This window comes from Larimichthys crocea, chromosome X (assembly GCF_000972845.2).
Source record: "Larimichthys crocea isolate SSNF chromosome X, L_crocea_2.0, whole genome shotgun sequence".
Lineage (NCBI taxonomy): Eukaryota > Metazoa > Chordata > Actinopteri > Sciaenidae > Larimichthys > Larimichthys crocea.
The window spans coordinates 31839242-31864879 of record NC_040020.1 but is presented as its reverse complement, the minus strand read 5'-3'; the positions used below and the strand labels follow the sequence as shown (position 1 = coordinate 31864879).

General features: G+C 40.2%; 2 protein-coding genes and 1 long non-coding RNA gene across 10 annotated transcripts in view; 2 read left to right on the top strand and 1 right to left on the bottom strand.

Moving 5' to 3' along the window:
* The window catches only part of LOC104939516 (B-cell receptor CD22), a 509789-nt gene that overhangs the window by 237052 nt on the left and 247099 nt on the right, over window positions 1–25638 (top strand). The window lies entirely within an intron of this gene.
* On the bottom strand, window positions 759–2149 carry LOC109142044 (uncharacterized). Its single transcript, XR_002042878.2, has 2 exons — window positions 1881–2149; window positions 759–1788 (listed from the first exon to the last, which is right to left on the bottom strand). It is a non-coding gene; the product is annotated as an uncharacterized LOC109142044 (long non-coding RNA).
* On the top strand, window positions 9522–25336 carry LOC104930042 (metal transporter CNNM1). Its single transcript, XM_027283235.1, has 10 exons — window positions 9522–11200; window positions 19064–19207; window positions 19326–19466; window positions 19766–19935; window positions 20037–20127; window positions 20706–20851; window positions 21508–21793; window positions 22320–22424; window positions 23090–23194; window positions 24852–25336. The coding sequence occupies exons 1-10, from the start codon at window positions 9796–9798 to the stop codon at window positions 24929–24931; spliced, it is 2673 nt and encodes an 890-aa protein (XP_027139036.1). The 5' UTR covers window positions 9522–9795; the 3' UTR covers window positions 24932–25336.

Sequence of the window (25638 nt, the reverse complement as noted above, 5' to 3'; positions counted from 1 at the left end):
GGTGGCTGTATCAGCTTGACCCCTTACATTTCGTCGACTTCTCTATTTTCCTATAAATTTGGATAAAGAAATGGGATGGTGGGATGGTTGATACGCATGGGGTGAAAGAGGAGATAGGAGGAACTTGGTTTTCATTTGACTGAGTGGGAGGGCGACGGGGTGTGATGGAGGTTTAGGAGAGCCTCTTCTGGAGGTTGAATATCATTTAATATCAGAAATTACAGCGACAGCGAGCAAGCGCCATGAAGGAATGAGCAAAGTAGACCTCTCCACTTATAAGGTAAAGTCATTTTCTGTTTTATTCCTGGTCATCCTGCATTGATTGCTTTACAAAGTTATGTTCACAGACTTTTTGAAGTTCTCATAATCTGATTTCTGTGATCAAAATTGTGATCATCTTCTTAATCCCCTGATTTTTGCTGGTTTTCTCAGAAATGTTGGATCTGCAGGAATGCTTTAATCCTTAACCTTTTTTTCACCTTTTTAACCTGTTTATATACTGGTTTATTAGCCTATATGTGTTTATGATTTAAAAAAGGTCATGAATAATTATTATTGGTTATTAAATGCCAAGATGATTTCATAATGATCTGCACCCTCACAGTCACAATTATTTTGGTGAAAATTGTCAATAATTATGACAAAAAACTGGCGGACCCCCTGCAGTACCTCTGCAGACTCCGTAAGGGTCGTCTTAAAACTGATTCACAGAAATCAAACATCAGTGATTTTAAAGAAAATCCACAATATATAGTGTCACTTCTGAGTGTTTTATTTAACATTAATACAGTTAAGTTTTAAAGCAAAGTGACAAAGTCAGCTCAGTGGACTGATGTGACGGTTTATTTGTGTGCTTTGGTTTTCGTCCTCGTTCAGGGGGCCTTAGGACACGGTGAACAGCGGCAGCTCAGGCGGTGGGTGGGGAGACAAACATACAATAAGGAATAGTTAGTGATACAGACAAATAACCTCTGAATTACTAAATAAGTATATGATTCACAGTAACATAACTGACGATGTACGGTGAACGACAGCAGCTCGGGAGGGAGAGGAAGACAAAAGCATGAGTCAAACAATCTGTGAATCGTGCAGTTATTGAAAATGTCATATTATATGGATGCTTTGAGTAATATTATATCTGATGGGAAGCTTGTACTTACTTTTTTTGGCTGGTAAGAGAAAAATAGGTTAGTAAGCTTGTTTGAATTTTTGAATCAATCATATTCAATGTTTAATTACCTGAAGAAGATGGAGCTCCACAAGATGTCGTCTGTTTGGTCAGAGTTTGGTTGTTTTGGCTTTTTTAAAAGCTGCATTGAGTCTAAAATGCTCCTTTAAGGAGCTTTCATGGTGGTGAGAGTGGAAGTGGCTTAGTTTGATCTTTCTTTGCAGCTTTTTGCCGTTTTCCTCTCTCTCTCACCACACAATTAAGTTAGTATCCTATCCTGCCCTTTAGACGAGGGGTCGACAGCCCTGCCAGTTGCAAGGGCTTCCCGCAGCATTTCCGCCCAGGAGGAAAGAAAAGTCAACCCAGTCGTCACGTCAAAGAAAGAGGGCAGGATTAAAACAACAAAAAAAAAACTCAGTGCAAGACGCTACCTGGGTTTGTGGACAGCCCCGCCAGACGCAGATGCTGTCGGGGGGTTTGTTTGCCCAGCCAGACGCAAAGGCCACCCCACAGAGTTAAAAAACTTAACTAAATAACTTAACTTAACTAGATGATAACCAATAAATGTTTGGAACTATTTACATACGGAGATGATGGATGGTCCCAGTGCAAGATGCTACCTGAATCAGAAACAAAGACGGCAAAGATCAATATACAAATATTTACGTGAAAAGAATATTTGAGCTGTACAAGATGATCTGCGTTAATGTACCTGGGTTTTCACAACCATCCTCAATCTGAGTCGCTGTCGTCACCAACGTGGCACCTTGGCAGCAGGCTCCTCGTCCTCCGAGTCGCTGTCCTCCCTGCGCCTCCTGCCAGAGGAGCCTAGGTCAGAAGATGAGAGACTGCTGTTAGAGGCAGGAGAAGCTGGAGGAGAAGCAGCAGGAGAAGCAGGAGGAGAAGCGGGAGGAGAAGCAGCAGGAGAAGCAGGAGGAGAAGCGGGAGGAGAAGCAGGAGGAGAAGCAGGAGGAGAAGCGGGAGGAGAAGCAGGAGGAGAAGCGGGAGGAGAAGCGGGAGGAGAAGCAGGAGGAGAAGCGGCAGGAGAAGCGGGAGGAGAAGCAGCAGGAGAAGCAGGAGGAGAAGCAGGAGGAGAAGCGGGAGGAGAAGCAGGAGGAGAAGCAGGAGGAGAAGCGGGAGGAGAAGCAGGAGGAGAAGCAGGAGGAGGAGCGGCAGGAGGAGCGGCAGGAGGAGCAGCAGGAGGAGCGGCAGGATGAACATGATCACCACATACAAAGGGATCAGGAGGAGGAGGACAAAAAAACAAAAGTCGGATGGTAACATGAGGATGAGGGCGAAGAAAAAAAAGGCGAGCAGCATGAGGGAAGCGAGGAGGTTCAGGGTGAACCCGAGGAGCAGCAGGGACAAGAGGAAAATGACGCTGCCAATGCATCCTGGAATGCAGTAGCAAAACCTGCTGGGGCGGAGGAGAGGGAGGTCTGCCAACGCCCTCCCTTCCACCGCCGCCAGGCACAGCCTCATCCTCCCGAAACTGATCAACCAGCCTGACGACCGGGTCGTCAGGAGGCATCTCAGGATCAGGATTCTGAGGGCGAAACGGGCCACCTGAGGAAGAAGAGAAGGAGAACAAAAGTGAGATTCTGATACGCTGCAGCAGATGCATTGCAATCACTTCAAGAGAAAACAACAATAAATGTGACACGTGCAGATATTTGGACATTTTCTCTGGGCAATAACTGTCGGCACAACATGTTAAACTGTGTATCTTCCCTCTAATAAGCAGTGTGTGGCATTAATAAGGCACCAAAGCGCTAAAGAATTGAAGCTGTATTAATTCAGATTTAGTAGTAACATTGTTTTTCATGTCTGTGTGTCACTTCCATAAAGTCTGCAATAAGTTGTGTTTCTATAAATATCATCCTATTATTGTGAACTCTCTTTGCTAGAATAGGAACAACAATGTAGGAACAAATATGATATCAGTATCAGAATCAGAAATACTTTGATAATAATAATAATTATAATTACGAATATATATAAAGCTATATACAAGATCATTAACATTAAATAAATAAAGTGCAATAAAATGCAAAAGTAAATGTATGTGTGTCAGCTAAGGAAGGCATTATAGAGATGAATGACCGCAGGCAGGAATGATTTCCTGTGTCCTCTGTGGTGCATTTCAGGGAGAGGAGTCTGCTGCTGAAGGAGCTCCTCTGCAGAGCCAGTGTGCATCCTCCTCTCTGCCACGGTCGTCAGAGTGATGTGCATAGACCTTGGTGCGCCATTACGCACGGCAAACGGTGGATACTTTGATGAAATTGCGCGCAATTAACGGCGTTAATCCTCCGAAATAAGCTCAAAACAATCTGCCCCTCGTGGTAAATTATTAATATACATCAGGATGAAAGTACACGACAGTTTTGGTTGTGGATCTAAAGACTTTCAGACACTTCACTTCATTTACTGTTTGGCATTTTGAGCATATCTGATAATTAGTTGACAAGTGATCAACTTTAAACTTGAAAAGTTGCTCTGATTGTGACTGTATGTTCAATTAAATTCTTAAATTAAATTAAATTAAATTAAATTGATATTGATGCGTTTTAAATCAAACTTCATTCATCGCAACAAACTTCAAATCAAATGTAAACAGGTTACTCTGGCAATGGGCCCCGGTTTGTTTACATTTGCAAGTTTCGATGTCCAGAACGTTCAGTGGTCTCCATGGTGCACCAGAAAAATACATACTTTTTGTCATTATTCGAAAAATATAATGTTTTTTCCTAAATTTTGGTCGATACATTTGCAAAAAAGTAATGCTTTCAACTAAAATTTAAGATATTTTTTCATCACTACACAATTATTAAAACATTTTGCGCCTGTCCGGAAACATTCAACCAATATTTACCATCTAGAAATGATTTTACACCGAGAAAAAACTAAAAATAACTATCAACACATTTCAGCATTCAACATTCAGTCCAATTTCTTATCATCTAATAAACATTTTAAACCGAGAAAAACATCGAGTGTAAACAAAAACTGTGTTTTCCTAACAGGCCAGTTTACATGAATTAAATATACATTCTGTACTAAAAAATGACGATGATTAAATAAGTTTGGGAAAAGTTGTCTTACGTGACATGTCACAGCAGGTTGGTCTTTTGGTATTTATTTGGAGCTTTCCTCTCGTGTAGGGTGGGTTCACGGAGCGTTCCTCTCGTGTAGGGTGGGTTCACGGAGCTTTTCTCTGGTGTAGGATGAGTTTTCAGGTTGGGTTCAACTTTCTCACGGACAGGTGTTCACACAGGTCAACAACGTCTCCAGTCCAAACGAAAGTGAATAATTCCTTAATTCTGCGTGCCCTTACGTCACCACGGTCTGTCTCCATGACAATGACGGATGCACGTGCGTGCGTGATGGAGATGACGCGCAGTAAATGGATTTAGTGCGCGTGCGGCATCAATAAAGTGGTGCGTGTGATATTTGATTGACTCAGCAACCTTTGAACAAGGAGGACTGGATTCAAAGTATCAAAGTTTAAGTTTAATTTCTTATTCTTGTACAAGAAGGAGCGTTTAACACACAAAGGGTTACAGAGAAAAGGCTCCCTGAGGAGCTCTATCAGTTGGTTCTTATACATTTTTTTAATGGGCTGTCTTGGACACCTCCCCACTGATACAGTTATTATCATAACGTCCTTTTTTGGTTTTCAGTTCAGTAATGACCATTATTATTATTTTTTTTATTTCTATTGCTTGTCTTAATGTCCAATGTTTTTCCTTGCCTCTGTAAAGCACTATGAATTGCCTTGTGTACAAATTATGCTATACAAATAAACTTGCCTTGCCTTATGTTTCAATCCAAATGATACTTCCTAACCTGTCTCTCTTGTCCTGTACTATTTTATAATTATCTCTCCCTGCCAGCCTCAGTGAAATACAGGCCAAATAAGGAAGCGGATAAGACATGCAAAAAACAGGACACACACACACACCTATATGAGTTAAAACATCTGCACCCCAGTAGAATCCTAATTTTTATAACAATTACTGCATATGTAAGGTTTGAGTTCAACCACGTGATATACATTTCTATATTGTACATCCTTTATACAGTGTAAGAGTTCATTGAAGCTTATTTAATACTGAATACATTGCTGGTGTCACAATATTTGTTTTGGATAAAATGCCTCCAAACAGCTTCCCCTCAGCTTCTCATACATAGCCAGAAATTCTGGCTATGAGAGAAAACTCATTTTAAGAAGAAAGATATGTATTATAAATAAATTTTGAGACACTATAGGAGAACCGGCAAAACTTTAATCAAAAGATATCACCATGGAAATTCCCTAGTAGATTATTTACATGAAGACAATTAAGTGTTGAATACAATATGTGTGTGTCATTTTTACGTTTTAAATGTGCAAATAGCAAATGAGTCATTATCTAATGCTAACTCTTGGTGAACTCTACAGACACAAATAGAGAAAGTGAAGTGAAATAAACACTAAACAAGAAAAATATTCCAAAAATCTCAAAATAGGTTTTTGCGTGTGGTGCCTTGGTCCTAAGCGAAATAGGTAAGAATAATCCAATAATCCCATATTTAATAGTAAAACAGTCACAGGGGTCATTTTGCAGCATTATGAGTTATTTCACTAAAAATACTTTAACTGCATTTTGTGGAGAAAGGTTTAATGTTTTTACAATTTAGTATTGATATATCAAATATTAATCTGTGTAAAAAAAACAACTCAAAGCTCATCAACTCATCAGGTTCTGAGATTAATATAGATTTTTAAATGAGCATCATTTGCAATTTGTAAAGTCACAACTCCCAAAATTCATTTGACAACATACAAAAAATGAACACTAAAGAAAACTCACAGGAATACAGGCATGGCTATGAAGAAGGCTAATTACCATGTCAGTAAATAGAGGAATTGGGCTATTACTATCATATTAGAATGACATATGAATAACTATAATTAGTGTATTCCTAAAAGTGACATGAAAAAAAAGTGACGTTATTGTTTGATGTGACAGTTTGTGGACATGATCGTCCTCCACAGCCTCTGATAGCTTTTACCCTACTGCCACCATGTGGAGAAACATTTAAAGCCAGCAGTGTTCTGCAGTCTGTGATTCATCTTTGACAGATGCAAATACAAAACGCCATTGTTATCCATCGTTATATGTCTTTGTTGTAAAGCACTATGAGCTGCATTTCTTGTATGAAAGGTGCTATATAAACACACAATAATTGTTATTTTCATTAATGCTGAGAAGCAGTCTGCACAATATAATATGCCATAAATACAAATACACTGAAAATAGATGGAACCCATTTTAGTAGATTCAGATACTGTCACACACATCAGTCCAAAATCTCCCCTAGGTGCTCAGTTGTGCTCAATCTGTGACCTGTTTTTCTTCTTTAAAACTGAAATATAACTCTTTGACTCCCTTGTTTTTGTATCCTTAACTACACTATGTGGCAGAAACCTACGTGAACACTGTTACACTACACTTGGTCTGGAGCTGTTTGTCATGGTTTGGATAAAGGCCTCTTATTTTCAGTTCAGGGAAATTTTAATTCTACATCATACAATCATATTTCAGACAGAAAAACAGTGCAGTTCAACTTTGTAAAAGTAGTTTATTTAAGGCCCCTTCTAGTTTCAAAATGACAATTCCCCTGTGCACAAAACCACATCCATAAAGATGTGTGTGAGGACTGAGGACCCAAATGCAGTCACTGAGGCTGCACTGGTCAAACTAAATCAGTAATGTCATCATGACACTGCGAGCCAGACCTTATCTCCCAGCATCAGTGTTGGACCTCACTGATTCTCTTGTGGCTAAATGGGAGTAAATCCCTTCAAGCTGATTCAACATCTGCTGGAAAGCAGAACAGGGCATGCTGTTATAGAAGCAGATTAAATCCTGTGGTTTTGGAAAGAGATGATTAACAGTCACATACGTACATAGAAAAGGTGGAAATGTGTAAAAATGAGACAGATCTAGATTTGTCCTCTTGTTTTTCCTCATTCTGTTCTGATGTTCAAGGTCAGACTTTAAGTGTTCAGGCAACACTGTTTGGACAATAACATCAGGGCGGGATTATCTGCTGTTGCCAGAGCAGAAGGTTTAACCACAATAACACCTGAAGAAGACACGTGTGCAGTAAACGGCTTACTACTGATTGTAAATGTTTGGGAAGTATATTTCACATCTCTGTGCTTATTTAAGCTTTTGTTTACAAAGAACCGCTAAATGTCATGTTAGAACAATGACTCACAACAGATTTATTTTAAATTAACTTAATGTTTCATTCGCTTTTCCTGTGAGATATTGTGACACCACAAGCTACAGAGATGATAGTTTACTTTGGGAAAAAAATATTTAAATGTATAATTTCTTTCTGTGCTGTTAATCATTTCTATTTGACAGTGTTGTAGTGTAATCATTAATAAATGCTCTACTATCTAATAAACCATCATGTGTGCAGTTATAACTGTATGCAAGTCATTAATCAAAGGTTTTTATTATAATTTATGAAGTCAGCAGTGGCAATGTGATTAAATAGTTAATAAATGGCTTTTGTTCTGAATAGGATTAAAGCTGTTTTATTGTGTGAGTATAACTACTGGACCTCTGCAATAAAACACACAGGGAACTATTATCTTGTGTGTCTATATTTTAGAAACACACAGGCGATGATGTCAATGAGAACAAGCTGAATATTAGTTAAGATTAGAGTAAGCAGACACTAGCTAGCAGTTACTTTACCACATCTTGTCCACTGGAAGGATCACTGGTTCCCAACAGTGTTTTGACCCACATGAAGGTTCACCAAAGCCTCACATGGGTCACAAGGCCTTCTAGATTTTAAGAGGTGTATGAAAACTTTAAAGAAAAAAATATATAGTTGACATATATTTACACATTTCATTCATTTCTGTGAACAAGCCTAAATGAAATCGTTGTTTTTTAAAAGTTTAGATTATGATTTAGGATATAAACTTTTTGAAAGATCTGACAGGATAAAGGGCACAGTGAAGACCTGAGCACAAGCTGTATTCACAGAGCTGTCGGAGCTTTATAAAATACAGACATCAAATTGTATAAAAAAGTTCTCATGAAAACTCCCTGATGAAATATTCACAGAAAAGATTCATCCAAATCACTTGTTTGACACAAGATTCCTGCAGTTATTAAGTTCTGTTTAGTTGATGTTATGTACTGAATATAATATAAAATATTCATAAATTATGTCACTTAAGTTTAATCAATGATAGAAAAGAGGTCCCTGAAGGAAAGCTGTTGGTGGTTCACACTGCTCTGGAGGGCTTTTTGTCAGGTTTTATAGGAATCCTAGGGGGCACTTTTGCAAAATGTTTTTCAAACGTGGACAACTCCCACCATCTGTATAGTAAGTCATTTATTGCCCATTGCACCGTGCCTCATAACAATATGGCCATCAGAAAGTCAATGCTAGCAGCTGAACCCCATCTTTATAGCAAACTCGATTAAGTAACATTAGTTCGTACTCATCTGGATTGCTGTCCAGTGTTGTCAAGTGCATCAAATAAAGACTCTGAACTGTAACACAAGTTCTAACATCATCATCATCATGTGAAATATTTCACACAGTTTAAAATGCAGAATGTACCATCAGTTTTCACATAGCAGCAATGGCCACAATTTTTACATGCATCAAGTTGTTGTGTTGTTCGCTATACCTGTCTCAAAGACTAATGTAAGGCAATGTACTGTTATGTTCATCCATCCATCCATTAGCTGTAACCACTTATCTTCATTAGGGTCATGGTGGAGCTGGAGCCTATCCCATATGACTTGCACACCAGTTCATCACAGGGCACATGGAGACACACATTCACACTCACATTGACACTTATGGCCAATTTAGAGTAACCAATTAACCTATTAAGTGCATGTCTTTGTACTGTAGGAGGAAGTCAGAGTACCCGGAGAGAACCCATGCAGACATTACTCAGAAAGGCCAGGTTCTAAACCAGGAACCTTCTTGCTGTGAGGCGAGAGTACTAACCACTGCACCACCATGTCAGCCCTGTCATGTTCAAAGGAAAGAAAACATGGAATAGTTTGCCATCAGATTTTACACATTTAATTCAATTAATTTGTTTCAAAACAGTTCAAAGAAATATTTTGCCTTAGATTTTTAATTACATAAATGTTTCAATTATATAAACGCTACAATGAGTTTCATCAATGCGCCTATTAGTCTATAATCAATAATGCTACTGTTATTGTTAAATATGATCGAGTTGTTTTTAACTATACACCAGAAAATAATAATAAAACATGGATTCACTACAAATAGGCACTCAACAAACAAACTGTAAACTCTGGGATTACTACAGTAGTTTGAGTCATTTTTCATGGTGGTGAGCTCGAGGCTATTATTAGAAAGTTACGTCACGGCACGGTGGAGCGCGCATCTCTCTCTCTCTCTCTCTCTCTCTCTCTCTCTCTCTCTCTCTCGGCGCAGCAGAACATCATAATCACCGCTGTTAGCGGAGAACTGCGGGTCCCTCCTTCTCCCACATGGACCGGAACCCCGCAGAACCACGTGACCCGGGAGCCCTGGACTAAACGAACATCTCACACCGCATCATGGCTGCGGAGGATGCGGCCGCGCGGTCCCGAACCGGAGCCCTGCTGCTGCTCTCCCTGTCCGTCTGCTCTCTGTTCCCCGCCCCGGCGCTCGGTTTGCTCGGCTTTCGGCCGGAGGAGACCGGGGCGGAGCTGTCCGTGGAGGACGGGGTGCTGAAAGCTACCGAGGGGACCCGCTTCATGCTGCGGGTTTATTACTCCACCTCCCCGCAGAGGCTCAACCGCACCGCGAGTACTCGCGCCAACAACGCCGCGCCCTGGATCGCCTTTATCGAGGAGCCAACTCCAGGGCGAGAGGGACAAGTTCATCCGAAGCGGAACATGTGCATGGACAAGAACGCCAGGACGTCCGACATCGAGGTTTTAGGCTCTTTCAAGTCTGCTTCCAGTCAGAACTCTGTGCTGGTGGAGCTGCTGGCCAAGGACCTGCGGAGGGGGGAGAAAATGAAATACTACTCCATGTGCGCCTTCGACGGATCCAAATGGGAACACTACCGGACAAGAGATTTCTGGGTGGCCGTGGCTGAGCGTTCGGCTGTCCCGGAACTCTGGCTGCAGGTGTTGGTGTCCGTCCTGCTGCTCGGACTGTCAGCTCTTTTCAGTGGGCTGAACCTGAGTCTGCTGGCGCTGGACCCCGTGGAGCTGCAGGTCCTCCAAAACAGCGGCACTGACAAGGAGCAGAACTACGCGCGTAAAATCGAGTCGGTGCGCCGGCACGGTAATTACGTCCTCTGCACTCTATTACTGGGGACCGCGATTATCAACGCCTCGCTCGCCGTGTGGATGTGCCAGATCCTGGGCATGACATGGCTCTCCACGGTTATCTGCGCCTTTGGCATTTTCTTTATCGGGGAGATCCTTCCACACTCTGTGGCGTCGCGTCACGGTCTGGCCATCGCCTCCAAAACCATCTGGGTGACGCGACTGCTAATGGTTCTCTCCTTCCCCATCTCCTACCCCATCAGCAAACTGTTGGACCTCATCCTAAACCAGGAGATCTCCAACTTTTACACCAGAGAAAAACTTCTGGAGATGTTGCGCGTCACTGACCCGTACCACGACCTGGTCAAGGAGGAGCTCAACATCATCCAGGGAGCGCTGGAGCTGCGCACCAAAACCGTAGAGGACGTCTTGACGCCACTGACCGACTGCTTCATGCTGGCCTCAGATGTCGTGCTGGATTTCAACACCATGTCGGACATCATGCAGAGTGGGTACACGAGGATACCGGTGTTTGAGAACGAGCGGTCCAACATCGTAGACATCCTGTTCGTTAAGGACCTCGCGTTCGTGGACCCGGACGACTGCACCCCTCTAAAGACCATCACCCAGTTCTACAAACACCCGCTGCACTGCGTCTTCAATGACACCAAACTGGACGCCATGCTGGAGGAGTTCAAGAAAGGTGAGGAGGGCGCGCAGGGTGTGAGTGTAAGTGTGTGTTTGTGTTTGTGTCACAGCTGAAAATAAAGCAAAATTGGCATTAATGAGGTCAAATGAAGTTCATCCAAGAATATGTAGAAGCTACATAATAGAGGAGGAGATAAGTTGCTACTTTATATTCAGGTGGGATATTATTATTGTTATTCAAACAAAACCAACCAATCCCAAGTCATCCACAACCCAGTATGTGTACTAAGAATGATTAGGAGATATTTACTGTAGTGCCAGAGTTTGTGTTGGCATGCAGAAGCATGAGCCAACTTGGAGAATGGCATCTAATGGGTATTTAGTTACCATGGTAACCTCTAGGTGAAGGTGCTGACTGGCCTGTTCATCCTGATCCCATTCTGTTGCTTAGCAGTCTGTAATTTGCACATCATCAACCTGACCCCTCCATCATCTGTTTGATTTTCTTTCTTTTAGAAATATGTGGGTGGTTTTGGAAATTTGTACCACCCTGAGGAAGAAGACTGTATTTAAAATGTGTAGCTGAAAGCTGAGACGTGATTATCACCAAAGTGTTCAAGCGAGCACCTAATGAAACTCCCGTGCATGAGATCAAACACAGTTGATGCAAAAGGCCATTTTAAGACGAAGGTTTGGTCGGATGGTGTTTTCCAGATGTGCTCATCATCAGGACCATAAAGCTCTGGTAGTGCTTGTTGATTTCACCACGTTTCTCTCGCAGTTGTCAACTTTTGTCCGGGCCTGCTCAAAATGGCACATCATATCCAGCCTTTTAGATTCAGGATTAAGAAACTTCAGGTGAAATTTGATGGAAGTTTAAATAAATTGTTTATGTTTAGATGCACACAGACGCAGATAAGTTTAACTTGCTCTTGAGGTTGATCTTTGAAGGGAGACCTGAGCACAAAAACATCAGATCACTTGATTTTATGTACCTATGCTCATATTCAGACAGTAAACATGTATTTGTATCGGTTTACTAGTTGCATATCCGTTCAAGTATTGCGAATGTGAATCTGTGTAAATAAGAGCTGGATAGGAGCCTGCAGTCTGCACAGACCCTCCCTGCATTAAAAAAAAAAGAGTTGAAACCCAGTTTGCAGTGCTGCTGCAGCAGAACAGTCAATGTTCTCCTGTCAGCTGGTACTCCTGCTTTATTATAGAGTTTTAAATGGGTGGGGTGCTCACCAGCCAATCACAGGGCTCGCTCTTCATCACTGCCTTGCTGCATGTTCAGGACCCTGCATAGTCAGCATTTTCTGCAGGGTTTGTGGAGGACAGGAAGAGGAGGTAAACAGAGAAGGACACCTTGAGCAAGGCTGCATCTGTTTACAGGAAACAAGTGACAGCTCAGATATTTACGTTTTTGCTTCTTTTGTAACTGCTGAATGAAAATCTGGAGTCACCTTTCATATTTTTAAAGATAAGCCTCGATTTTTGGCTTCATCATTGTGTATATTTTGAAAATGCATTGAAATTACTATGGAGAGGTTTTATATCCACAGAGATGGTAGAATTTTCTAAACCCTGAAAAGATGCAATTCCAAAACTTGAGCTGGGTAATCTTATATCTCTATCATCCAGCTGTCCCGTATGATCTGGAGCAGTTTGTATGAAGGCACATGCCATCAGAGTTGTAGGATGAGCACAGACATGATTCCTGTGTCACTGTGCCACAGAGGGATCTGGATGAGATAATCCACACAGACTAGAGGATTATAAACAGGGTCTTTCCCTCTTTCTCTCTCCTTGTGATGCTCTCTCTCTCTCTCGCTCTCTCTCTCTCTCTCTCTCTCTCTCTCTCTCTCTCTGTAACACTTTCAAGCACTGCGGCAGAAAAACACAGGTTTCCTCATTCATTTCAATGAGACCTCTGCAGCAGTGGATGCTGCCACAGAGAGCTCTGAGGGAAAGCAAAAAAAAAAACACACAAAGCAGTGCAAGCAGCCTGTTTTTTTCTGAACACACTTTCGTGTGGTGTGTCTGAGAGCACGTATTGGAGGCTGCTGTGGCAGGTTTCTGAAGATTGACCAGTTTCACTGCAGTTGTACACATTCATACTGTATATGTCAGCTGGTTTGCTTGCTCGCTGCTCATTCGATATCTTATCTTAACACATTGGATTTGTCTACTTTAAGACAGAAGTGGGACAAAGTGATTGTTTTGATTTGTTGGGACTGCAGATAATGGGGATCTAGTATCTTTATTCTATTCAGTTGTTATTGTTTGTTTTGTTTCTTATACACACATATATTGTGCATTTTTGGGGGGGTAAATAAATAACAAATAAATCTAAAATAAAACATTTTTAGAGTGCAAGGAAAAACAGAAGGGAGTAAAATACAATAATATAAGACAAACACAATAGTAAGGATAATAAAAACAGATACCGGAGAGATATATAATATATATATATATATCTATATATATATACATGTACATAAAACGTGTGCTAGCATCAATGAAAAGCTTTTCAAAACAATGTGTTTTGAGAAGTGATGTCACTGATTCTGCCGCTGTGTTTTGTACCAGCTGAAGGTGTGAGATCATTTTTAAAAACTCTGAATACAATGAATTGCAATAATTTGACTGAGATTATATAAAAGCATGTATGACCTTCTCAAGATCAGGCAGAGAAAAAAGCCAGAGAAAGCAACAAAGGTCACCAAGTGGAATCAAACTGGCTATGTTTCAGTTACGTGAGCATGCACTTCAATCACTCATCCTCTAAAAGAGAGAGAGAGAGATGATATTTGAGATGCTCCCAAATTAATAAAACCCCGACTGAACGTCTTTTGTAAGTAGTTTTTCGAATGAAAGGTCACTTTTGAATATTATCTCCAGGTTTCTGGCTGCAGGTTTGACAAAGAGCCAAGATGTTGTAAAAATTAGATAGAGATACTAGTAATGGTTTCAGATTTAATTTTTATTTAGCTGCAGAAAGACTTGGAAAGTCCAGCACTTTATTTCTGACAGACATGATAATAATTTATGGAAACAGTCGCTGGTATTTTCTGACATAGAACATAGAATTGTGTGTCATCTGAAACAACCAAAACTCCAAGATTTAAGTAAGACATGCACTTTTTGTTGGCTGACAATGCAGAAACATGGCAGCTTTGAGTGGTAGCAGAATTATTGGTGACTGAAAGTACAGGTGAAGAACTCAACTCCAAGCTACAAATTGTAATACTTGTCCTCTGTAAATGACTTTTATTCAGGTTGACTGAGCTGACCAAATTAAACCCATGTTTGCAGGAAGTGCTCATTAGCTGCAGTAGAAGATATGAACTGGATGGAAGAAGCAGTATCTGATAAAAAATCATATCTTTGCCTGCCAAAGTTAGTAAAACACACTTCATTTAAAGACACTGCAGAGGTGTAGCAGAGAATCTGTCAGCCTGGTGAGACTACAGAGGGATTCTTTGGCCTGAATGCTAAGCAGTATGTCTGGCACAAATGAAGCCGGCCAAGTAACACCTTCCCTGCTGTGAACAACGGCAGCACTAGCATGCTGGTACGGAGAACCTTTTCAGTGCCAAGGGGTTGTTGTTTAGACAGACGGGAAGCTGAACGGTGAACATTACCCACAAATCCTGCACTAAAGGCTGCATCGCTCTGCCAGGGAGCTCAGACTAAGGAAGGAGTTTGTCTTTTAATGAGGCAAATTAGACCACAAGAACAGCATTAGCTGAAAAATTATGACAATAAAAGAACTCTGACTTTAATCACATTGAATATTTGTGGTAAGACCTCCTCAAACTTTCTGTCCATCACCTCCCTACAGACAGGAATATTTCCAAAGAGGGAAAGCAAGCAACTACATTTTCATGTCAGAGTCCAAACATAACTTAGCAGGTACCGGATGTGGTAAATATTGATGCAAGATTTCATTTAGAACCTGAATTAATGGTTTACTAGTAGCCTTAATTAATGGGGAGCTGTCATAATAAAGGTTGGACTTTATTTAACCAGTTCTTCTACTGACAGAGATGGATTTAAATGATACGCTGCTGCCTTTTTACTGCCATATGTCCTCCCTCTGAATCCTTTCCTCCGTCTATGTCCTTGTCACTGTACAGTCTCCAAGGAGGCAGAGTATAAAATATTCAGTGTGCTGTATTTCCAGTTTGTCTCTCTGCCATCTGTTGTATTATTGTTCTTTCTTACACATTCAGCCGATCAGCTCTTATCCTGAAAAGTGTATGTAGTGTCATTTGCAGTATGTAAAGTCATCCAAAGTGATCTAAAGCATTTTGAATAAGTAAGCAGGCTGTTTAAAATTTATGAAGTCTCTCTTAGTTCATCGCATTTATTCGGGAGCCTACAATAAGTTTAGTTTTGGTCACTGTTGAACTACAGATTGGACCCCGCAATGACACTTGATAAAGTGAATTTAGTTCTCTGATGTTCTCAAATTTAAATGTCTTGCCATCTCAAAGAGGTTGTTCTCGACATGGGACACTGTCTGAACAGGCAGGAACAAAGGATGCATTCATCACAGGCAGTACTGTATACAGTTTCTAAGCCAACAAAGCTCCATTAATAAACTTTTTTTTTCAACTTGTATTTATATATCTATGACCATAACTCACAATCCAAATGTATTTCTGTTTGTCTCTTTTTGTTATCATATGCTTACATGACCTAATCTCATCTGGCTGGAAACGTGGTGACGTAAATGATCCTTGTGAAAGAAATGCTAAGTTTGACTTTAGCAAGAAGGTCGAGATCACATCTCATTTTCTACCTGTACAAGTTTTAAATAAACTTCAAATGTCAGTGGCAACAGTGGTCCCTTTGTGTTTTGGCAGAAGTTGTAAAGGTTGATGCTACTTCTTATGCTAATGGTTAGGCAGGCTGATGGAAGCTGAGCTAACGTTCTTGGGACCTCCATCAAAATATGGATCTTGTACTATCAACTCTTCTTTGTGCAATTATAATTTTCTACACTGCTCCGAAATATGTGTTTCTCACAGCAGACATTTTAACATTTGTTAAAACAGGAAAAGCAAAGGTGCAGCTTATTAATCATTCTAGCTTTGTGTGCAGTTCTTGTGTTGTGGATTGTAGCCCACAGCCTGACTACTGGGACACAAAAATGGACCTGGGCTATCGTCTTAGTGTTTAATTACATCATTAATTACACCTATGCTTTTCCTTCTATGACCTTATAAAATGGAAAATATTAAGAGATGCCTCAAAACAGAAGGACCGCTGAATAAATTAACAATGGACTATATATACTACTATCTGCTGTGGAACATTTTTTTTCTAATGATATTCAACTCTTTCATCCTAAAAAGATGAATAGACACGTCCGATGTGTATGCAGTGCACCACATCGCATCATTTCTGTGTAATTTAGCCCATCAGGCTGAGATACTAAAGTATCCTGTCGTTCTACTTGTGGGCATGTGAAAGGGCTTTGTTGCCTATTCAGTTACATTAAAAGGTCAATTTTCCCCAAGTCACAAAAGAAACAAGAGCAGCCCTCTCTTTTCAGAAATAATGTCCCAGTTACTTGAGATAAGATTGTAGTTTTCATTGAGAGCTATAATAAAAACCAGGAGTTAAACAAAAATAGTGAAAGCAGTCCACAGTGGATAGATTATCTGGATTTTGCAGTTGAATGTTTGGTTAGAGCTCATTTTTATGTGTCACTTCCCGTCAGCTTTCTTTGCCCCACATATCCACCAAAAAAAAGCTCTTTTCAGTCCATATATCTTAGATTTATCAGTTACATGGCAAAACATTTGATTTTATTGGCCGTGTAGTGTGAAAATTAACTGAACTTTATTTTAAATTCTGGTCAAGATCCCAAGGTTCCTAAAAAATGATGCACAGGTTATTATTCAGTTCCATATAGTCACCTGAAAACTTGTTTAGGGTGAAAGGAATTTAAGAAGGTTGGGAGGTTGGAGAAATATTAGAAAACATAAGTGTGAGGAAGAAACTGATGGAGAAACAAAAAAAAACAAAGATAGGTATTTTAAATCTGAGGAATACAGACTAAAAGAACATACCGTGTATTAGATACAAAAGCTGTTTCCTCTCATTCTTTCAGTCTGTTCTGTATGTAAGGCTGACCTATTTAGCTGAACACAGCTCTGCCAGAATTGTGTGTGTGTGTGTGTGTGTGTGTGTGTGTGTGTGTAGGTAGTGTGTGTAGTCTTTGGCAGGCAGAGAGTGTAGAAGCAGAGAGAAAAATCTCAGTGAGGAAGTTGATTTGGAGCCAGACTGTTGCGGAGAGCTGCAAACAAGGATTCACAGTCAGTGTTTGAGCTTGCAGGGAGTCGATGTGTATCTCTGAATATTCGAGCATGTGTCTGTGTGAGCACAAAGTGAATGATGCAATTCACGACTGCTACTGTCTGCAGTGCAGTGTCTCGTTAGCCACTAAGACACACGTTGGCTTAGGGACAAACACACACACCAGAGTAAAGGCTGCTTTGTTTTGTTTTATTTTCTTCCTCTGCTAAATCTCCTGAACAAGTTTTTTTTTTATTTTTATGAATTATTCCATTTATTTCTGGAAAAGATTTACCTTGTAAAAACACACACTCATCATCCTGGAGGTAAACACAGCAGGAGCACTGCAGACTCTGGAAATGTCACCTGAGTAATTGTGTTTCTTCACCCAGTTAGTGTGTGTGTGTGTGTGTGTGTATGTGTGTGCATGTGCGTGTTTTGTATTGAATCCTCACTGCTGTTACACCCACTCCATTCAGCTCCTGCTGTTGCTCCACTTACTAAACATCAGACTGCAGAGCTCACTCCCACTCTGTGTGACTCATACATACATGTGAGTGAGGGGAAACAGCTTTACTTAACTAATTTGAACTCTAAATATAAAATCTAACCGTTTTATTTGATAATATGCAACCATTATGGGGTGTCTGTATTCTAGTCAGTAAGACATTTGCAGTATCTTTAAACTAAACTTTTTCTGCGATTTTAACTGACTGAGGAAATCATTAAATTTGACTTTCATTTCCAGTGCTTCAGTACATTTATGCGATCAAACTCTCACATCCTCCCTACACATGTGTTTTGAGTGTATTTTATTTATTTATTTAGTTAAAAATACATTTGACCTCTAGCATTTTCTACAGATATTATCTTTTGGCCTCAATAATCACTCAATGAAAATCTGATATTGTGACAGCCATATTTTGAAGTCAGGTTCTCGTCGCTGTGCTTCATCTGTAATTTTGCTGACCTTCCACCTGGGCATCTTAGTTTTTAATTATAGGTATTTGCCATTATTGTAGGCAAACTGATCAGATCAATAATCAACCAGCACATATACATAATGTAACCATACTGGTGCCAATACCTGGACATATACATTATTGATGCTACACAAAGTTTGCTCCTAGCTCTGCCCCTTTTTCCAAATACTGGATGGAAAAAAACTAGGTACTCCTGTGAGCATCATTTAAATAATTATACTCATAGATAATTGGGTTTGGATGAAGACTATGTCTGCTAATCTGCAAAAATCACTTTAGTTTACATATTTTTTCTCTATGCAAGGCTGCTGGTTTTAATCCTTGACTGGCTGTTTTATTTTGGATTAGAAACACAGTTACCTCACTCATTATTTGTTCATGATTTATTAATATTTCTTCAGTGAAATCAAGTTGCAAATGTTCTTTCTGACACCACAGTTGATGATCATGTCTGCTCATGTTATGTTGACATGTAATCTATACTGTGCAGTATCTGTATATATTGTTTGAATGATACTTAGAGTTTTAAAACTGTACTTAGTTTTTTGCAATAAACTTTTCATGTTTCATTGTACATGGTTAATGATATTGACTTGCTGCTCCTGGCCAATGCTTTCTCCTAGGGAAGTCCCACCTCGCCATTGTGCAGCGAGTAAATAACGAGGGAGAGGGCGACCCTTTCTATGAGGTGATGGGCATTGTTACCCTGGAAGACGTCATCGAGGAGATCATCAAGTCAGAGATCCTGGATGAGACGGACCTTTACAGTATGCACACACACACATAGACAGACATAATGCAAAATAAAAAAATAGGATGATTATGAAAGATGTGTGATTTGAGGATCCTCATTTTGTGTGTGTTGGTGTGCATCTGTCCTGTCAGCTGACAATCGTTCAAAGCGTCGTGTTTCTCACCATGAGCGGAAGCAGCAGGACTTCTCCATCTTCAAACTTTCAGAGAACGAGATGAAAGTGAAGATTTCTCCTCAGCTCCTCCTGGCAACACACCGCTTCCTCTCCACAGGTAACGGACAATTAGCTCGCTGCTGTGCATCTGTGTTCCTGCATCTTCATCTTCACCAGTCTGTCTGGTCTGCGGTTCAGAAGTACAGATTTTGTATTTTGTGTAAGAGTTTAGGATTGGATTAAATGATAATAACTGAAGTGTACAGGAAATCTTGAGGTGGTCCTACTACACCTGAGAAACAAATTCAGTCTTCATATGTTCTGCTTTGTTGCATAGTTGTTGTTTTTTTTGTTTGTTTGTTTTTTAACCTAGTGGCTTTAAAATAAACATTTCCATCATCTCTGTCCATCTATCAGAGGTGGAGCCCTTCAAACCTGCTCACATCTCAGAAAAGATTTTATTGAGGCTGATCAAACATCCCAGTGTGGTTCAAGAGCTCAAGTTTGATGAGAAGAACAAGCGAGCACAACAGCACTTCTTGTTCCAGCGCAACAAACCGGTAGACTACTTCATCCTGGTGCTGCAGGTACCTGCCTTTATGTTTTAGACATGTGTACAGTGCTTTTATCTAACCCTAACCCTAACCCTATCCTCATGTATCTGTGTTTTTCTGGTGTGTTTCTTCAGGGTCGAGTTGAGGTGGAGTTTGGGAAAGAAGCACTGAAGTTTGAGAATGGAGCCTTTTCTTACTTTGGTGTACCTGCCATCATGCCAACAGGTACAGATACACACACATACACGTACACGCACACACACACACCTACACACACACACACACACATCGTAACCTTGCCTCCTAAATCTAATCCAGATTTTAATCTAATTATAATGCAGCCGCTTGAAGACCTGAGGGATCTTTCTCCCTCGGGTCTTACTTACTCACAAAAACCTACAGCTCAAAATAAAATCATTTCCACTATTTAAATAAATAATTCAAATGAATTGCTCACAGAGCCGTTCAATTACAACAATCACAAACAATCTGTTAGTATCTACAAACCGGATTGGGAGGAATCAGACTCTTCAGTCATAGCATTTGAATCTGAAAAGCTTAAAATGTGTGAACACTTCCAAGTCACTTAACTGCCAAACTGTTGAATGCAGCATTCATCGAGTAAAGGAGCTGAGATGAATGAATGTTTTCAGTTACAACAGCCAACCCCTTTGCATATTAAGCAGGGTGAGATGAGGTGGCGTCCCACAGCTCACTTATGATCTGATGATGATTGATTGATGAATACCAGTTCTTGTCTGTGCTTGTGAATGCCTTTGACAAAATAACGTCTTCCTCTGCAGTCCACAGATCTCCGTCTCGCAGCAGTGGTTTGGACCGCTCTGAGTCCATGTTGTACGGAGGAAGCATGAGCCAACTGAACGGAGGGGGTAACGTCTACCTGCCAGACTACTCTGTCAGACAGCTCACACACATACAGATCATCAAGGTAATACCCGAAAGTCACATGACCTCTGGATTTCTTTCTTTCTTTCTTTCTTTCTTTCTTTCTTTCTTTCTTTCTTCTGAAAATAGTAAAACTAATTGGGGATCATCAATTTCTCTATAAAATGGGTCAATGTAAGAAAAAAAGGAGTCATAGTCCTGCTAGTTGTGTAGAGGCTGCAGTGTTCATTGCTCTGCACCACGTGAAAGTTTTGTAAATGACATGATGACGTTTTTATATTTTTAGAACTTTACAAGCTGAGGTGTAGTAGTCAATAAAATCATGACTCTTTACCCCCCTTGGCTAGAAGTCTACTTGTTACAATATAAGATGAGTTGTACATAAAGTTGGAATTTTCAAACCCTACAATGTAGTAACCCGTGTAGTAATCTCTTCATTGGCGGTTTAGATCTCTTGAACTTGCCATCTAACACTAAATGCTTGCAAGGCAAAAATAAGTTGAATACAACAAACACAGAGAACGTGATGGTAGTTAGGGCCTTTTGTCATGTTGTCTTTGCATCTTTTTTTGGATCACTTGGGACTCTAGACATCATATAAATATACTCAAGTAGACTTTAATTGCTGCACATTTAATTGATTTGAAATAGCATTTTGATGAGAGTTATCAAATAATATCCATAATACTCATGTAACAGATCACCCGAAGCCACTACCAGAATGCAGTAACAGCCACCCGGATGGACAGCTCTCCCCAGACACCTGATGCCGACACCCGTCTGACAGAAAGCAGCACCCTGACCCCGGAACCTCCATCAACGGACAACACGGCCACCTTAATGCCCCCGCAGCACACCACCACCACTACTACCCTCATGCCACCACCCAGAGAGCCGAGCCGACCCGGGTCAGCCCGAACACGTGGACAGCAGTCCAGCGTCCCACACAGCACCTCACTGCTGAACGAGAAGAACCGCATCGTCCGTAAGTATCCTGTGATGGAGGAAGTGATGGAGGAAGGTCTAAACAGAGAGAGTCAGAGAGGAAATGACAATCCTGCCGCAGGTTTACGGTTCAAACTGAAAGATGATTTGAGCAGCAAAAGCTGCTCCTTTTATATCAGATTCTCTGGATCCATTAGGGCATTACATTCAGGATGAATAGAGTAAATAACCTCAGCCAGCTAAAACTACAAAGAGATTAAAATGTGATGACAGAGACACAGTCAGAGGGGAGGTGAACAAGGAATGTTATCACAGTACATACTGTCAGTGTGTCATTAGAGTAAGAAAAAATAGGCATATGGGCACAGAAACTAAAGCAGGGAAGTTATTTTAGAAAGACACACTGTCTATTTAGCTGGTTACTTCTTTCTTCGCTTTAAATTAAAGACAATTTGGCAACCAATTAAAGCCTCTCGTTGCCTGTGGGTGAGGGACATGCAGGTTTGGGTTTGGAAATGGAAAAGTATGACATCTGAGGCAATCTGATGTGAATGTGTGTGTTGCAGGTAGTAAGTCTGATGGACAGAAGAGTCCCAGTGATTCAGTGTTTCTCAGGATGGATGAGATCCCGTACATCAGAGAGGACAGATCTGAGACCGACACACACACTGGTATGACATCCATCTCTTGTTACTGTGTATAAACTGCTAAACTGCTTTCAGAAAAGAAATCTGACTCAGTCTGTTCAAAAAGGGACTCTTTTAGATATATTTTCCAAGTGATGATAATATTCAGAAAAACGACTAGTGATTTTTCTTTTCTCCTTTTCACATTGTGTTGAATGAATAAACAATGAACTGTGTAGTTAGCACGAGCAGAGACAGTTACCATGTGTGACAACTGATCCAATGAAATAATGGCCATGAATCATGCAGATGTTTTTTGTAGATTTTCTTCATCTCTCGTCATCAGAAATCCAACCATACATAAAGAGCTCTAGATTTCTAACCAAATATTTGTTAATTATATGATATTTAATTATATTTTATCCTTAATGGCTGTACGAACTCAAATAACCATGGATTTTATAACATAAAAATAAAATAAACATCCCAATGATACCTGTCTCTAAGACAGTTACAGTAAGTATCTCCACAAGCAGCGAGTTCTCAACAGTTTGTAAGCGAGACATTGTCAGTTTCACCTTGTAAACAAACTTAGCTGGGAGTCATACAGGACTTTAATCTCTCCTCTAACAGAGGCCAAAGATGTTCATCATTGGCAGGGTCATGACTCTCTCTCTCTCTCTTTCTCTCTCTCTCTCTCTCTTTCTCAGACATGGCCTCTGTTCCCATAGAAACGGACACATCTCCTTTCATCAGCAGCCTGTCGCTGAGCGGCTCAGAGGACACACTCGGCAAGAAACTCCTGCTCAAACTCAGTCAGTCTCTTTCTCTCTCTCGCTCTCTTTTACACACACACACGTTTGTCTTTCCATATTTGTGAGGACCCTCATAGACATAATGCATTAACAAGTCCCTATGCTTCAACCTTAATCATCACAACTAAATGCTTAATCCAACCCCAATATGCCTAAACCTATTTTTTTACCTTAACCCTAGTCTTAGTTTAACAGTACTTTTGGGATGACTGGACAAAATGTCCTCATAGTGCAGAGGTGTCCTCACTACAGTGGTTTAAAACTGAAATTGGTCCTCACATGGCCATCAATACAAACCACACACACACACACACACACACACACACACACAGACTCACAAACTACTTATTCACCAACTGTTTCTATGCCTTTCTCCCTCTTTCCCTCCTTGGCATTCTTTCACATGCAAACACAACCACCATAGAAAATGCACCACACACACACGCACACAGCTTCCCCTCCAGAATCTGCCTCCCACTTAAACTTGCATTATTGTTTCCAATCTGCCTACTTGGCATTCCCATGTTGTTTCTTAAAGGACCATACCAGTTGCTCTACCAGTGCATGCATTATTCACAACTTTGCAGAACATAGATTATAAGCCAAGAAACTGCTCCTGAAGATAAAATGAGACATAAACAACAATAGTTTATAAGGATTTTTGAATGGATAGCCATTGATTTCTATTAGTTTTAGTCTGGTATGAAAATAACCCTCTGTAGAGTTTGGTCTACTCAAAATCAAGGGTGCAACAAATTAATATTTTATCCAATATATTGTGTCATAGCATAAAACAATTGATAGCATCTGGTCAGCCTTTTCTCATCTAATTTGACAACTTGTAAACATATTCATATTTCTTAAAAGTACGATGGACAGTATTAGTTGTGGTCCATGGGCTTTTATATGTTGTAAGAAAGGTTCATGAAGAAATTGGGAACAGGATGTTTGGTACCTTCAGACTGGAACGCATTACAGAAAGTTCTCCATGATCTGAATTATATTAATGCTTTTAAATCCATTTTAATGTTGTTATATTCTCTGCTTTGTATCTTTTAATTTACTTGTTCATAGTTGCTTAATGGGACCTTTCCTGGTTATATATATATATATATATATTTAAACAGAGGTCATTACACAATGCACAGTGACCTATACTATAGAATGACACAAACTTTGGTTCACAGTTCAAGTTATGGAAAACCTGCTATTTTTTGGTTCCACCTGGTAATCAGCTTTACTGGTTCCAAACCAATTAATCTTTTGGTCAAAATGCCTTGAACTCAAAATTAAGCAGGCAAACATGAACAGAGCCAGTTCCATTTTGGTAACAACGAATAGTTCCAGCTCAAGTTTTATTCAAAAAACTATGATTGCATGCAAATACATGTCATGAAAGATTCAAGCTATGATTGGTCAGGGTCTGAATTGTAGACTGCCATGTCTCTCAGTCAAGTCACAGCAAGAATTTAAGACTTAAAGATCGTATTCGCTGACACAGTCACCATCTGAAATTACAAAACTATTAAGTGAAATGTCCTTGGAGTTAATGTAGTGTATAAAAGCCAGGGTGGAGTAAGTACTCAGCTAAAACGATGTACTTTTCATGAGTAAAATGTATCCATTAAGAGAAAAGAAATGTGTCTTGTTTCCCCAGGCCACAAGAAGAGGAAAAAATCCCGCGAAGGAGAGAAAACGCCAGAGGACATTTCAGAACAGCCGCTGGTGAAAACCTAGCAGAGCGTGTGTGATACAGACTTGAATACTCCATCATCTGATGGTTCTTTAAGTTGTTTGTAAAGACGATGTGGTTGGTGAACTACAACTATCAGAGTTTTATCTGAAAACAACACGCTCCATACGCCCTTACTGTAGGAGATAATAAAGTGGACCCATCACCAGGAATGTACTGAACATGTGGATGGAAGACGCCACAAAGAACAAGCCGGTGCAGCTTTGGCAATATGCGTTAAACTGTAGCTTCTCATCTTCACAGGTTTTTCATGCTAATGCTCGTATATAAACGAATGACTGCGAATGTAAAAGGTTTGTAGTAAAAAATAGTTTTTATACGCTATGTACCCTCCTTGTGATCAATTCTCCAATGGAGCTAATGGGAATAAAAGGGACACAGGAAACGGATGGAAGACACCAAAGATGTTGCTGTTTTGTACAAACTGCTCTAAACTGCACATGGGAAATTTGTGTTCAGGACTTTAATTTAAAAGGTCGATTGATTAATGCTCATTACCTGATAATTAAACCGAGTCTAACATGGTGGAGAACTTGAAAATACTTTTAACTTTTTTGATTCATCTCCAAACAAGCAGATTGTGTCTGGATGTTAGTTTAAAAAAAAAAGATTTTCTTTCCAAAATGCAGAGATGTTGCACATCCAAGTACATGATTTGAGTTCTTTACAATGAAGAGAAATCTTAATGCAA

Coding starts and splice junctions, on each gene's coding strand:
- LOC104930042 (XM_027283235.1), top strand. CDS start 9,796: ATGGCTGCGGAGGATGCGGCCGCGCGGTCCCGAACCGGAGCCCTGCTG. Junction 19,936..20,036: donor ACTTCATCCTGGTGCTGCAG/GTACCTGCCTTT, acceptor GTGTTTCTTCAG/GGTCGAGTTGAGGTGGAGTT. Junction 21,794..22,319: donor CGAGAAGAACCGCATCGTCC/GTAAGTATCCTG, acceptor TGTGTGTTGCAG/GTAGTAAGTCTGATGGACAG.